At 41.0% G+C, this 11,824-nt stretch overlaps 1 protein-coding gene across 1 annotated transcript; it reads right to left on the reverse strand.

Annotated features, from left to right (window-relative positions):
- Positions 1-5,881: 5,881 nt before the first annotated feature.
- On the reverse strand, positions 5,882-11,087 carry ido1 (indoleamine 2,3-dioxygenase 1). Its single transcript, XM_059337190.1, has 10 exons — positions 10,882-11,087; positions 10,081-10,176; positions 9,873-9,992; positions 9,613-9,731; positions 9,138-9,152; positions 8,955-9,054; positions 8,762-8,879; positions 8,631-8,682; positions 8,385-8,533; positions 5,882-8,307 (listed from the first exon to the last, which is right to left on the reverse strand). Exons 1-10 carry the CDS (start codon positions 10,972-10,974, stop codon positions 7,910-7,912), a joined length of 1,260 nt encoding a protein of 419 aa, XP_059193173.1. The 5' UTR covers positions 10,975-11,087; the 3' UTR covers positions 5,882-7,909.
- Positions 11,088-11,824: the final 737 nt, after the last annotated feature.

Genomic DNA, 11,824 nt, shown 5'->3' on the forward strand with positions numbered 1-11,824 from the left:
GAAATTATAAACATGATAAATATTATACCATGATGGCATGGCTTTAGGCTCAGAAAGCATCACAGGTAACTCAGTAAAACTGGCACAATAAAGTAATTTAAACACTTGTAGACAATCTCCCATGTTTATCAAGTGAAACAAGGATGGATCCTTACAATCCCCCAGATGCAAAGCCAAAAGGATATCTATCCAGTACAAAGCAGCATGATGCAGTATCTTGATCACCAGGGGCCAAAATGTCAACGTTTTTCCCTGGAAGAATAAAGGCTGCAGTGTGACGTCTGTTTCCTGTCAAGTCAGTGACGTCATCTGGGCTGGACCGTCAACACTGGCAACAACAGCAATTCCACACCTGAAAAAGCAGCCCTTCAAGCTGGCTGTACACATGACAGCTTTTTTTTCCTCCTTTTTTCATGTGGGCCTGCCGTTTCAGTCGAGTCAGTGGGGAGGAAGTGATAAAGTTGCTGTAAGATGACTACATCAAAAGCCTCTAACCTGCCCTAACAGACCGCACAAGTGAGCTGGGGTTTTAAAAACAACAAGGAAAAGGATTTGAAAGACAGGGTTGGTGAAAGATGATCTTGATGTGTTGTCGGTGACAAGCAGGTAAAAAAATGAAGTCTGAAAACCTGCACCACAGTGAATGGCTTGTCTTGTGTTCAGAGGGCCTCTTCAGTATGGGGGATTTATAGGAAGGATGATTCACCAGTTTGGAGGTGATCATGGCATTGGGAGAGTTCTTAGAAACACTAACATGAAGTAGCAGAGGACTATTACGACAAACTGCTAGAAAGTAACTCAAAGACTCCTCTGTAGATGGTGGCAGTATGCAACCTCACAAGCAACACCTGCAATCTGCTATAAAACAGAAAGATGAAGTGCCATGACATTTCCACAAACTGGTGCATAAAAATTCACCAGAAAATGTTTGGGAAAAAAAATGTACGCCTTTGTTTTAGATTTAAATTAAAGGGGAACTTTTGTATTCTCCAACCATGGCTTTGTTTTGTGTTGTTTGTAAATGAATGGCATCAAATATTTTTTAAATCGGTCTTGTATTAATAAAGAGTGATTAAATTGCAATTGTTCACCACCAGTGTAATATAACGTCCACGTAAGTGCTGGTTTTTGCCTCAAACAGGTTCAGATTGTTAAGTGTTTGACGACATTGTGAAATCTTGTGAAAGGTGACTTGTTGCTGGAAGAAAACGTTGTGTAGAAGTACAGAAAACATAGCTGTTATCTGAAAGATTTATTTAAAAAAAATGTTTTTTGGCTATTTGATAATGAAAGCGAGAGAGCGGGCCTGGGCTTGTCATGGCTGAATATTTACATGATTTCAACAACGTAGACAAGGCTTTTGAATTTGACGGTGGCCTGTATCTATTTGATCCTGAGTAAATGGATGAAAAGATCCCACACATTGAGGTGAGAGTGGGGCAACAGGCAGTGAACCAGCAGAGCAGAGCTGGACCTGTTGCTTTCCCCGATATTGACTTTTCAGATGAGAGACTTCACCTTGAGGGGCGCTTGACAACACACAAAAACAGAAGGTAAGGAAAACATTTTTTCCTGTAGGTTCTATTCCATTATGTTGTCTGACACTAATAATTACAATCCGAGCCTGCAAAAACAAGCTTTTAAGTGGAATGTTACATTGATGCTGTGAGATTGCCCTTGCAGCCCTTGCAGCCCTTGCAGCTTCAGCGCTCTCACTCAATAATTCTTGTCTCTATTATTCACTTGAACACAGGTTGAGTCCCCCTTTAATTATCCTCTTTAAGACAGATTTTGAACATTGGGTGTGGAAGAAATGCGATAACAGACACTCCATCAGTTTATATGAAGCTCAGATTTAACTGAGGGTGTGTTCAAACATATCAGTAGCTGAATAATGAAGACGTATCTGACCCCTGGGTGTGTGGACATAGATGTTTGACAAAGATAGTGATGTCCAGATGAGTAGAAAGTGGTAAAACGCCCAGAGTCACCTACTGTACTGCACACACGGCCCAGAGTTCCCGACTACACCCATCATGTGCACGCCAAAGACAATCAATCCCTAGCTGCTGCCATCGTGGCTGCTCGCTCCCAGGGTGAGAAAAGGTCCTGGCTTTGCTTGGCTCGAGGTGAGCAGCAGCATCATAAATTCAATTTTGAAATAACAGAATCCAGGATATCCTGTGGTTAACCACCAAGGCACAGATATCCGATTGTCTAACCAAAAAGAGAACCCACGCCTGTAATCCTGTCGTCTCTGATAGATGGAATATGGATGTTTGAGGAGATTTCAGGAACACCAGAGTGACTCCAGATGCCCTTTGCCGTGAGGAAAATCACTTATTTAGGTAGCTGAGCTGATTCTTGATAGCAGTTGCTTGGAGGGTTTGTACTCAATACATTAGTCTATTTCTTTGGAACATTTGAGAATGCAATGTGTTCATTATCCGAGGTGAGTAGGTCATTATCGACAGAATGTGAAGAAGATGTAGAAGATTTCTATGTACTAAGCTGAGGGACAAATACTGAAAAGAGCATGCTGACCAGTAAGCCCCAGCCTGTCCAGTCTTTGAATACCACTTGTTCCTCGAGATGTAGTAGTGAGTCCCTTTAGTGTCCAGTCTAACCTGACAGGACAAAGAAGTAGAGCTGCCGCGAGGACTTGTCCATCAAGTTAAGGGGAAAAGCCCTAAGTTAGTGGCACAGTAAACACAAAGATGGCTGAGGCTCTTGCAAGCATCCAACCACCCCCTCCCAGCAAGAAACTACATTTGGCTGCAAGGAAAAGAAGTGATATCAAAAGAAGCAAAACAAGTGTAAACATGTTGTGGCTTTCCACAGCTGGAGAGAGTTCTTGGTGCGTAAAGAGGTGAGGTTGGATGCAGAACTGTTAACGTTTCTTTTAGATTAAGACCCTGTTTCCATTTAGCAGCAGCATCCAATCTGAGTGATCCGAACACAAGTGCACTGACTCTTCGGCCCAAATTGAGATCAGGCAGCAGGTTTCCGGCATACTTAATAATCCACGAATGTCCATCTTCTGTGTTTTTGGTCTTCTGTTGTTTGTTTACCTGCAACTTTTGCTTTTATGACGCCATTGTCGCGTGAATGAGTACGTACTTCAGCTCGGGCAGGGGGGCGGCAGTTGAGTAGTTGGTCCCTAATGTGGACAAGAGTCACATACCCGTCCTCAATGTGTCCTGACAGTGTTTTCATCTGTATTTAGACGTGTCCACTTGTGTTCGGATCACTCAGACCACATGTTACTGCTAAATGGAAAGAGGGTCTATAAGAAACATCTAACATTGGGTTCTAGGGGTCTAACAATAAATCGATATAGATTCATATATCGATTCACCGTTAACGATCCAATTGCATTGCTGCAATGCCCAAACACCAATGCATATCTCAGTCTTTTAACTTTTATTTTGACAATCTCCCAGTTTTGTTTTGTGAAGTAAACTAGGTACACAGATAGAACCTGTCTTGGGAATGGACTATGTTCAAAGTCAAAATATCGTCACAGGCTCTTTAAGTTAACCCATGAAAAAATTTGCACTTAAATGCAACGTTGCAACTTATATTGTGAACGGAAGGACTATTTTTATTCTTTGTATTAAAAAATAATGGATTTGGGGTTTTTTTAAGTTTCCTGTTATGTTGTGGGTCAAATTGACACATTTCAAAGTTTAAAAATAAAAATAAAAAATTGTCAAAAGTATTTTCTCGGGATGAAACTTCTAATGCTTGGCTTAATAAGTGTGATCAACATATAAAATGAAAATTATTCATTTCACATATTTGCATGTTTATTTTACATAGATACTGTTCAGATCAATCTGACCCTGAACAGAAGAGGTGAGTCGTGTTAATTTATCAATTCACTCCCTTAAAGTAATAATTGAAAAATGTTAAATAAAATTTTCAAAAAAACTCAATCTCATGTAAAACCATTGTATTTTATGTGTAGATCTTTCCAATATACCTAAAACAAAGTTTTAACATGCATTTTTTTTAATGTAAAATGAGTGAATTATCCTCATTGAACCTAGCCTGGGTATACCCATACTGCCTTGCGCGCTCGAATTTAATTTCGAACCTCCATCCAGTCTGGCAACCAGGAAGCTTTCTTAGCCCTGTTTTAGGGATCCAATCACAGAGCGGGGAGGGACGGAAAGACGATGACGCGTACTACTCGGCACTTGGAAGCTTGTAGTTTTTTTACGGATCCAACATGGCTGCTGCAGACGCGAAACTCTCTTTAGCTGTAGATGGTGTTTTAAATAGTTTAGAGCGAAAGTTGAAAGGCAAAAGGTCTCTCGGCGGCTCTGCTGTCCCCCGGCTCGTAGAGAGATCACCGGTAGCGCCGGTGATCTGGCTACGAGCCGGGGGACAGCGGAGCCGCCGAGAGACCCGCAGCAGCTTGTTTATTGCCCATAAAATCAGTGGATGTGTGTGGCTGAATGACATGAGGGGGAATAAAGCGTGAAAATAAATCTTGCAGAAAGCGAGAACTGGAGAAGCAACGCAGCAAGCAACACTCTCTCACAGACACACACACGACAAACATCCATTTCTGTCTCTCTACTACATCATCTGGTATAACTGATATGATTGGCTAAGAGCTACCTACAGACGCTTTTGATAGACATTCTAAGCGCCCAATAAACGGCTCCGGAGGTTCGTAAACCACACCTCCTCTACGGAGAAATGAACGGCTGGTTCCCAGACTACATCTCATTTGAGATTAGTCTGGTGTTAGCCAGGCTACATTGAACCCTGATCTGTGAGAGGTAAAGAACACCATTAATATTGATTGAGATGGTTCGTAATGGAGTTAATAATGAAATATGAACAATGTTTTTTGAGATTTTTTGGGTTCTGACACTTTTGGATAGTTACACATTATTGCTGTTTCTGAGAAACTTACATGACTGGAAAAAAAATAACATAACTGGAGGGTTAAATATCTGGAATAGCTCAGAAATAAAATGGTAAAATCATATGTTAGTTTTTTTTGTGAGTAGATATAAATGTAACATGTTGTGTTAAATGGGCATATGATATCGTCTCATATCGATCGCAGACCCCTGAATCAAACCGCAGCAGATTGTGTGATATCTGCAAATATCGTATGTATGATTTACACCTCTACTAATGACAACAGGTCCAACAGATTTGTTCAAAGAAATTAAAAAGTTTGACGATAGTTAAGTTGGAATTTTAAGAATCTTACAATCCTTTACATTTTTACAGTTTGTGGCTGTGATAAATGGTGTATTTGTGTTGATTTTTAAAGAAAGTATAGGCATATATTGGCATACCTTCGCTGAAACAACATCCCTGTTTGGGAGCATCCGGTCACATATAACACATTGCACCTTTAAGCCAAAAACATTACTACTGTATGTAATAATAACAGACACCTTATACTCTTTTATTTTCTCAAAACATCTCACGGCAGTGTCAGTACAAAACAAGCAGGTTTTTGCATGCATTTGTGTGTCATGTCCTTCCACTGAAACCAGCCACTGTTGTGATACGAGGTGAAACTTCGGCGGCTGTGCAGGCCCAGCCCCGACTACACAATGAAGACATCCTTAGAGATGGCCTGTGTTTACTGCCGGGTTGTCAGGGAGTCCTCCTCAGTCAGGCAATAAGGAAGGGGATTATTTGCTTTGGCTGTGGAAGAAGGCTCTAATCAGATCACCGTGACATGTGAACACACTATTTGTCCTCCCCGCCACCCAACTCTCTCCATCCCTGAAGAGTTTCTGTTCACCTTTCACCTCCTCACCTCGGGTCTTCCGACAAACAGTTCCTCAGGTTGTGAAATATGTCTGAGTGAATGATTTGTGAAAGCATTAACAGACTACACACCCAGTGACTACACTTTTTAATGTGTTTGCTGTACATCAATCACAATAAAACAGCTTAAAACATCCGTCTTCATACACACACTCCAAAAACCTTTAACATCAATCACACTAAAATCTCGCCAGGCTTCATGTGTAATTGTTTTCTTTCTCATTTGCTCTTCCATTGTCTTCCCTGCTACCCAGCATGTGAGAAGAAAGAGGGCAAGATAAAATAGATCGCTCAGGTTGGGGGGAATTGTCATGTCTAATTGCCACATCGTCTGCCTTATCTGATCTTGCAGGGCTGTTATTGTAATGAAACACCGATGGAGACGTGCCAGCAAAGGTGAAGATTACACAGCGTGAGCCATTCATGGCACAATCCATCCCTTCATTGCTCTGGGTTTTCCACACTCTTCGTCCAGGAAGTATAGCGGGGCATGTGAGGGCTGGATGTGGGCTGGAGGAGGGTGGCAGGAGTGCTGAGGTAACCACTCTGATAAGTGATGCATCTCTGCACTGCATTGTGCATTGTACTTTGACATGACAACCCCATTGTGAGGACACAGTTCGCTGTAAAGACGCAACAAAGGCTTATTATTTTCTGAGAAAGGTCAGGTTCCAGCCTGTCGATACTTTAGTGTGTCAGGCAGGTTGTGCTTTTCACACCTCTTCAAATTACTATTATTAATGATGAATACATTATTTCATCAGGTGCGTTTTGTTTGTGACAAGGCTAAATCAGTGGCCTGCATGCCTGCAGGTATTGCCCACTGTTTTAGCTTTTTGAAAGGCAAACCTTGTGAAATATTTTGATGTGAATTATAATGCGACCCTTTAGTGCCCTACCATGGTTTCACAAGGTATTGCAGTATTTGATTTTTTTCACATTATCATTTTTGACAGCTTCTCTCAATTATTATTCCTACTTTTAAACCAGTAACATAGTGGGTAAAACAGAGACGTTAAAATAACCGTTGCTACATCTTCAGAAGTCAAACCTTCTTTATATTTCTAAACTGCATTATAACTGAAACTCAAATTCACTTTCCAAATAGTAAGTGGGTTTAGCAATGACTTCTCTTGTCTAATGTCCAAATGTCCTCTAGATACGTGGGTCTGGAGCAGATATGATGCATGTTTTTTTTTGCATTCCAGTCCACATTGAAGATGGAATTAGTGGTTGAATTTCAGGGAAAGTAACAGCAATGTTTTGAATTATGGTTTGGACTGAATGACGGATATCACTCATGTCTATTAAACTGAGGTTCATTTACAGACACAAAGCTACATGAAAGACGAGCGATGGAGGCCTCTGACTCTCATTCTGCCACAAGGCATCAGTTTAATGACATTTAAATTAGTGTGTTAAAGGTGGCATTATGATAATTTTCAGGTTGCATTCTTGGTTTCTACTTGAACATGTTAAAATGCTTTAATAATCAAAAACACAATATTTTTCTCATATTGGCTGTTTGAATATACCTGGATTCACCTTCTGTATGAAACGCTTTGTTTTATTTCCTGTATTTTTAAGTCCACCTCGCGAAAAAGCCCAGAAAAATATGCTTTGCCTTGGCAGTTCTCAGGTAATGTTTAGGAGGGAGGTGGTATCCTTATACACGGTCGCATATAAAGTTGGAATACTTTTTTTTTTTACCTCTTTTCATGAAATGATTGTGACAATGTGATTTATTTTTGACAGATAACGTGTATATCTTCTCAAATCTGTATTAATCAATCTCTTCTAAACAGATCACAATGAAAATGAAACCACAATTAACAGAGGATTGTGTCTGAAAACAAAATGATTCCAACTTTATGGGCAAACGTGTGTATGTATTTAACATAGGATGGGGAGCCAATTCTGACTGTGACAACCCAGAAATCCCACAAAGAACTTGGTGGGTTATCACAATTTGTGGATTGTCTGAGATACCCAAATGTATGTGCACAAGTACTGAGAAAGTTATTTCTTCATGATATGATAAGCCTGCGTTTTGTTATGTAGTTGACAGTCTGCTGTATATCCTCAGTTTTCACAACTCACATCAGCTGTGGTGCTTCATTTCTTTGCTTGTCTCATGCAGCAAGGCGTCTTTTGTTTTGTCCCGCACAGTCTTAAGGAAGGACATGATGCCAGAGCCCCCGGTGCCCCTCTCCTCTAACGCTGTGGGTGCTCTGCTGATCACCTCCCCGCCTGAGTCCTGGCTCTGGTTTCGAAGTTGCCTGGCACGGGCAGCAGGTACAGTGATGTAGCGGCTGACTACATTGATGTGGTAGTTGCGCAAAGTCAACAATTTTGTGACACAGTGCTCAAAGGCCTGGTTCAGCCGTTCGCTGGCCTTCTGCTGGACAAAACTCTTGAGCGAGGGTTGCATCGAGATGTCCTGGATCAGCTGCTTGTGTGCAGGTAGCATGTAGTTCCTCATGCGGGTTAGAAAGGCACCTAAGCGGCAGTATCATCATTGTAAGTCAAATCTCTGGCACTGTTTTAATCAATCAAATAGAAAACAGTCATCTTACCACTTTTTGCTTCGTGTTTGACCCCCAGAAGTTCATCAAAGCAGTGCAGCAGGCTGCTCTGTGCAGCGCTCCCACCTGAATACTCCATCGGCTCCACCTGGACCCCTTCATAAACCAATCCATTTGGCATACAGGGGTTGTCTTTCCAGCTATGCATGTGGGCGCAAACACACATACACGTATCAAAAACATGGTTCACTTTACAAATTATTTACTAATCAATCAAATAAAGAGGAATTCCTGTACCCAGACAGATAGATCCTCATAATGCCGTAGAAGACCGAAGGTTCCACATACGCTTAAGAAAAATGACATAAATTAAAATACAAATCAACAAGAAATTAACACTGATATTCAGATATTTTAACAGTGATTACCGTGCATCAGTTTGAGTGCATCAGTCATGTCCTGTAAAGACTGACTGGTGTCCTCCAGAGCTCTGGCTACAGCCTCGCTGTCTCCGCTCCTGACACCATTGATCACAGTGGGAATGTTCTGCAAATGCAGGTAGTTATTAATCCCTGTTTTTTTATTGTATGAATTGACTTATTTTTGGATCTGTATATTCACCCTCAGTGCAGGGACTGCTGCCAGCTCCACCAGCAGAGTAACCATAAAGAAACCTCGCACGCTGTCTCCACCTGGCAAGGTGACCAGCAGCTCCAGGTTCCTGCATGGTGAATGGAAAACAATAACCTTTGCACACATCAGAATATTATTATGTGTGGGGGATGCTATAGAACACATACTTACTTCATGTCAAAAGGTCTGGCACAGGAGACAAAATGTTGAACATGGAAAGAGAAAGAGAACAGATTTATATCTGTTCAAGATGCAACTGAACCACATACAGTCATGGAAAAATCATTAGACCACTCTTGTTTTCTTTCTTGTTCATTTTAATGCCTGGAACTAAAGGTACATTTGTTTGGACAAATATAATGATAACAACAAAAATAGCTCATAAGAGTTAAGAGTTAAGAGTTCCATGATTTTCTTGATAATGATTTTGGTTATCATCAAGAAAAACCATGTTAAATGGCTAGATATCAGCTCTTAAATTAAAATCTTATGAGCCATTTTTGTTGTTATCATTATATTGTGTTATATTATGTCCATAACAAATGTACCTTTAGTTGTACCAGGAATTAAAATGAACAAGAAAATGAAGAAAACAAGGGTGGTCTAATATTTTTTCCCTGACTGTACATGAGATAACAGGCCTTACCCCTCTGGATCTTTCTTCCTCCAGTTAGCCAGCACTGCATCTGCATGGGTGAGAATTGGAGGAAGTCCTAAGCGCTGTGACACCTCCCAGTATGGGACCGCCAGGCTCTGTGGCAGCATCTTAGAGGAAGGTTAGTGAAGATGGAAAGTCATTCATAGTTTATAGTTCAATCATATAAGTGTAGATTGTGAACAATTTAAATCAGGCAGGGAGATAGGGAAGGAAAAGGTCTGTATGACATAAAGAAAAACAGAGATTACCTCCACTGTGTTGTTCTCTCCCTCCTGCCAGACGTAGCCCATGGTCATCACGCTGAGGGCCAGGTGGGCCAGTCGTAACTCCCGGTGTTTCTGCAGAAACTGGCTGCTCAGCAGCGGCATCTGAACATATGGAGCAGCAACCCTGACTGAACTATGGCTCCATAAACAGAGTGAATTGTCCCTTCCATAGATTATTACCCCCACTTACCTTGTTAATGTGGGAGCGCAACTCATGAGAGTGCACAAGCTCTGGGACTTGCAGAGCAATATCCATCCATGGCTGGTAGAAAAGTGGAAGCTCTTCCTTTGAAAAGTCAAGTTAAGAGAATGTTGATCACCATGACAAATGAGAATGAAACAGAGCAGTGCACAGATGTGAGGGCCCCAAGTATGGAATGATGTAAGGCAGCAATCATCAACATAAGGATTCGTGTTCTGGTATTTAGCATATTAATTCAATGACGTTTCCGTAATCACACTTTTTATCCATCACTCCTAAGTGAACTGCCTCCTTGGCCGAAGTCTGAGCGGTATCTAGTTATCATTATGGATTTCCCATGTTGTGTGTTGGAGCATGTAACACAGTGTGTTTAGAAAAAGTCTGGCCCTTTGACAAATATAGTTGATGACCCCTGATGAAAGGTGTTCTTATTTTAAGGTTTAAGGTTGCTTACCTTAAAATCCCTGCCTAAACTTGCATTTCGCTACGTGCACAGTTACCGTGCCAAAATGTGATTTTGTAAACACACTCTGCTGATAAAGTTCATTACATAAAGCAACAGGAACAATGCCAAACTTCCCCTTCCCTCGGTCAATTGATCTCAGGCAATACCACTAGTCACAAGTTCACTGTTTTATAACTGCTGAACTGTGGGCACTATTTACATTTAACATGAGTTCAATTTTCCAGTAAGCTAAATATTTCCGTGTGACTGCTTGTATTTAAGGTAAAATGTAAAAGCTGTAAAAGGTTCGAGAAAGAAACTAATCCATAGAGGTTTCCACCTACCAGAGGATCAGGGAGGATGAAGCCGAGCTCCTCAGAGACATGGTAGGAGTCCAGAGAGAAAAGAGATTTGGAGTCTGATTCAGCAGCAGCCATCGGAAAAGAAACAGAAACCCACTAACAGTCACTAACTCTGACTATCTGAATGCTTCAAGAGACCCCAACCTGTATGGACTCCGGCCCTGAGCGCTCTTTAAGGCTACTGTCAATAATGGCTATTGATTAAACAACATTTATACCTAACTTCTGCTATTGCGCAATTCTTAGTTGAGTGTGGCAAATCAGTACCTTTGCTTCATTTTGTGTCCACTTTTATTCCACTTTAATTAAGTGAAGGGTTTTCTGCACATATTACATTATACCTGCAAGACATTCTTTCACTTTGCTTATTAATTCCCAAAACATGTTAAGGGTGAGTCAGCAATTCTAATCCAATCAGTCTAATTCAGTTAATATCTCCTCACAATGTGCTAGCCCTCCATTCTGTGCATGTGCTGACACAAAAAATTCTGGTGTTCATACTGAGAAAGACCAAAGAAGACATTGTAAGAAAAAGGCTAAGAAGAGACTTAGAAAAAGACAGAGTGACAGAGCAACGGGCCATTGGACAAATCTCAGACTGGCTTTTAGAGAGCTTCACTGAAAATAAAACGCTGCGAGAGAAATGCCGGGGCTGGTTTTCTTGCTGTTAGACTAGTAAGTAATATTACCTGGTCCTGGTTTTCTTGTAGCCCTGATTTGTTTTAGTGTCAACAACATGACTATTGCAAGCAGCCTGGCTAGCAAGCAAGGAAGCAAGCAAGCGAGAAAGCAAGCAAGTAAGTAAGTAAGCAAGCAAGTAAGTAAGTAAGAAAGCAAGTAAACAAGCAAGTAAGCAAGCAAGTATGTAAGCAAGTAAGCAAGCAAGCAAGTATGTAAGCAACTAAGCAATCAAGTAAGCAAGCAA

The sequence above is a fragment of the Centropristis striata genome, chromosome 7 (genome assembly GCF_030273125.1).
Source record: "Centropristis striata isolate RG_2023a ecotype Rhode Island chromosome 7, C.striata_1.0, whole genome shotgun sequence".
In the NCBI taxonomy this organism is placed as follows: Eukaryota; Metazoa; Chordata; class Actinopteri; order Perciformes; family Serranidae; genus Centropristis; species Centropristis striata.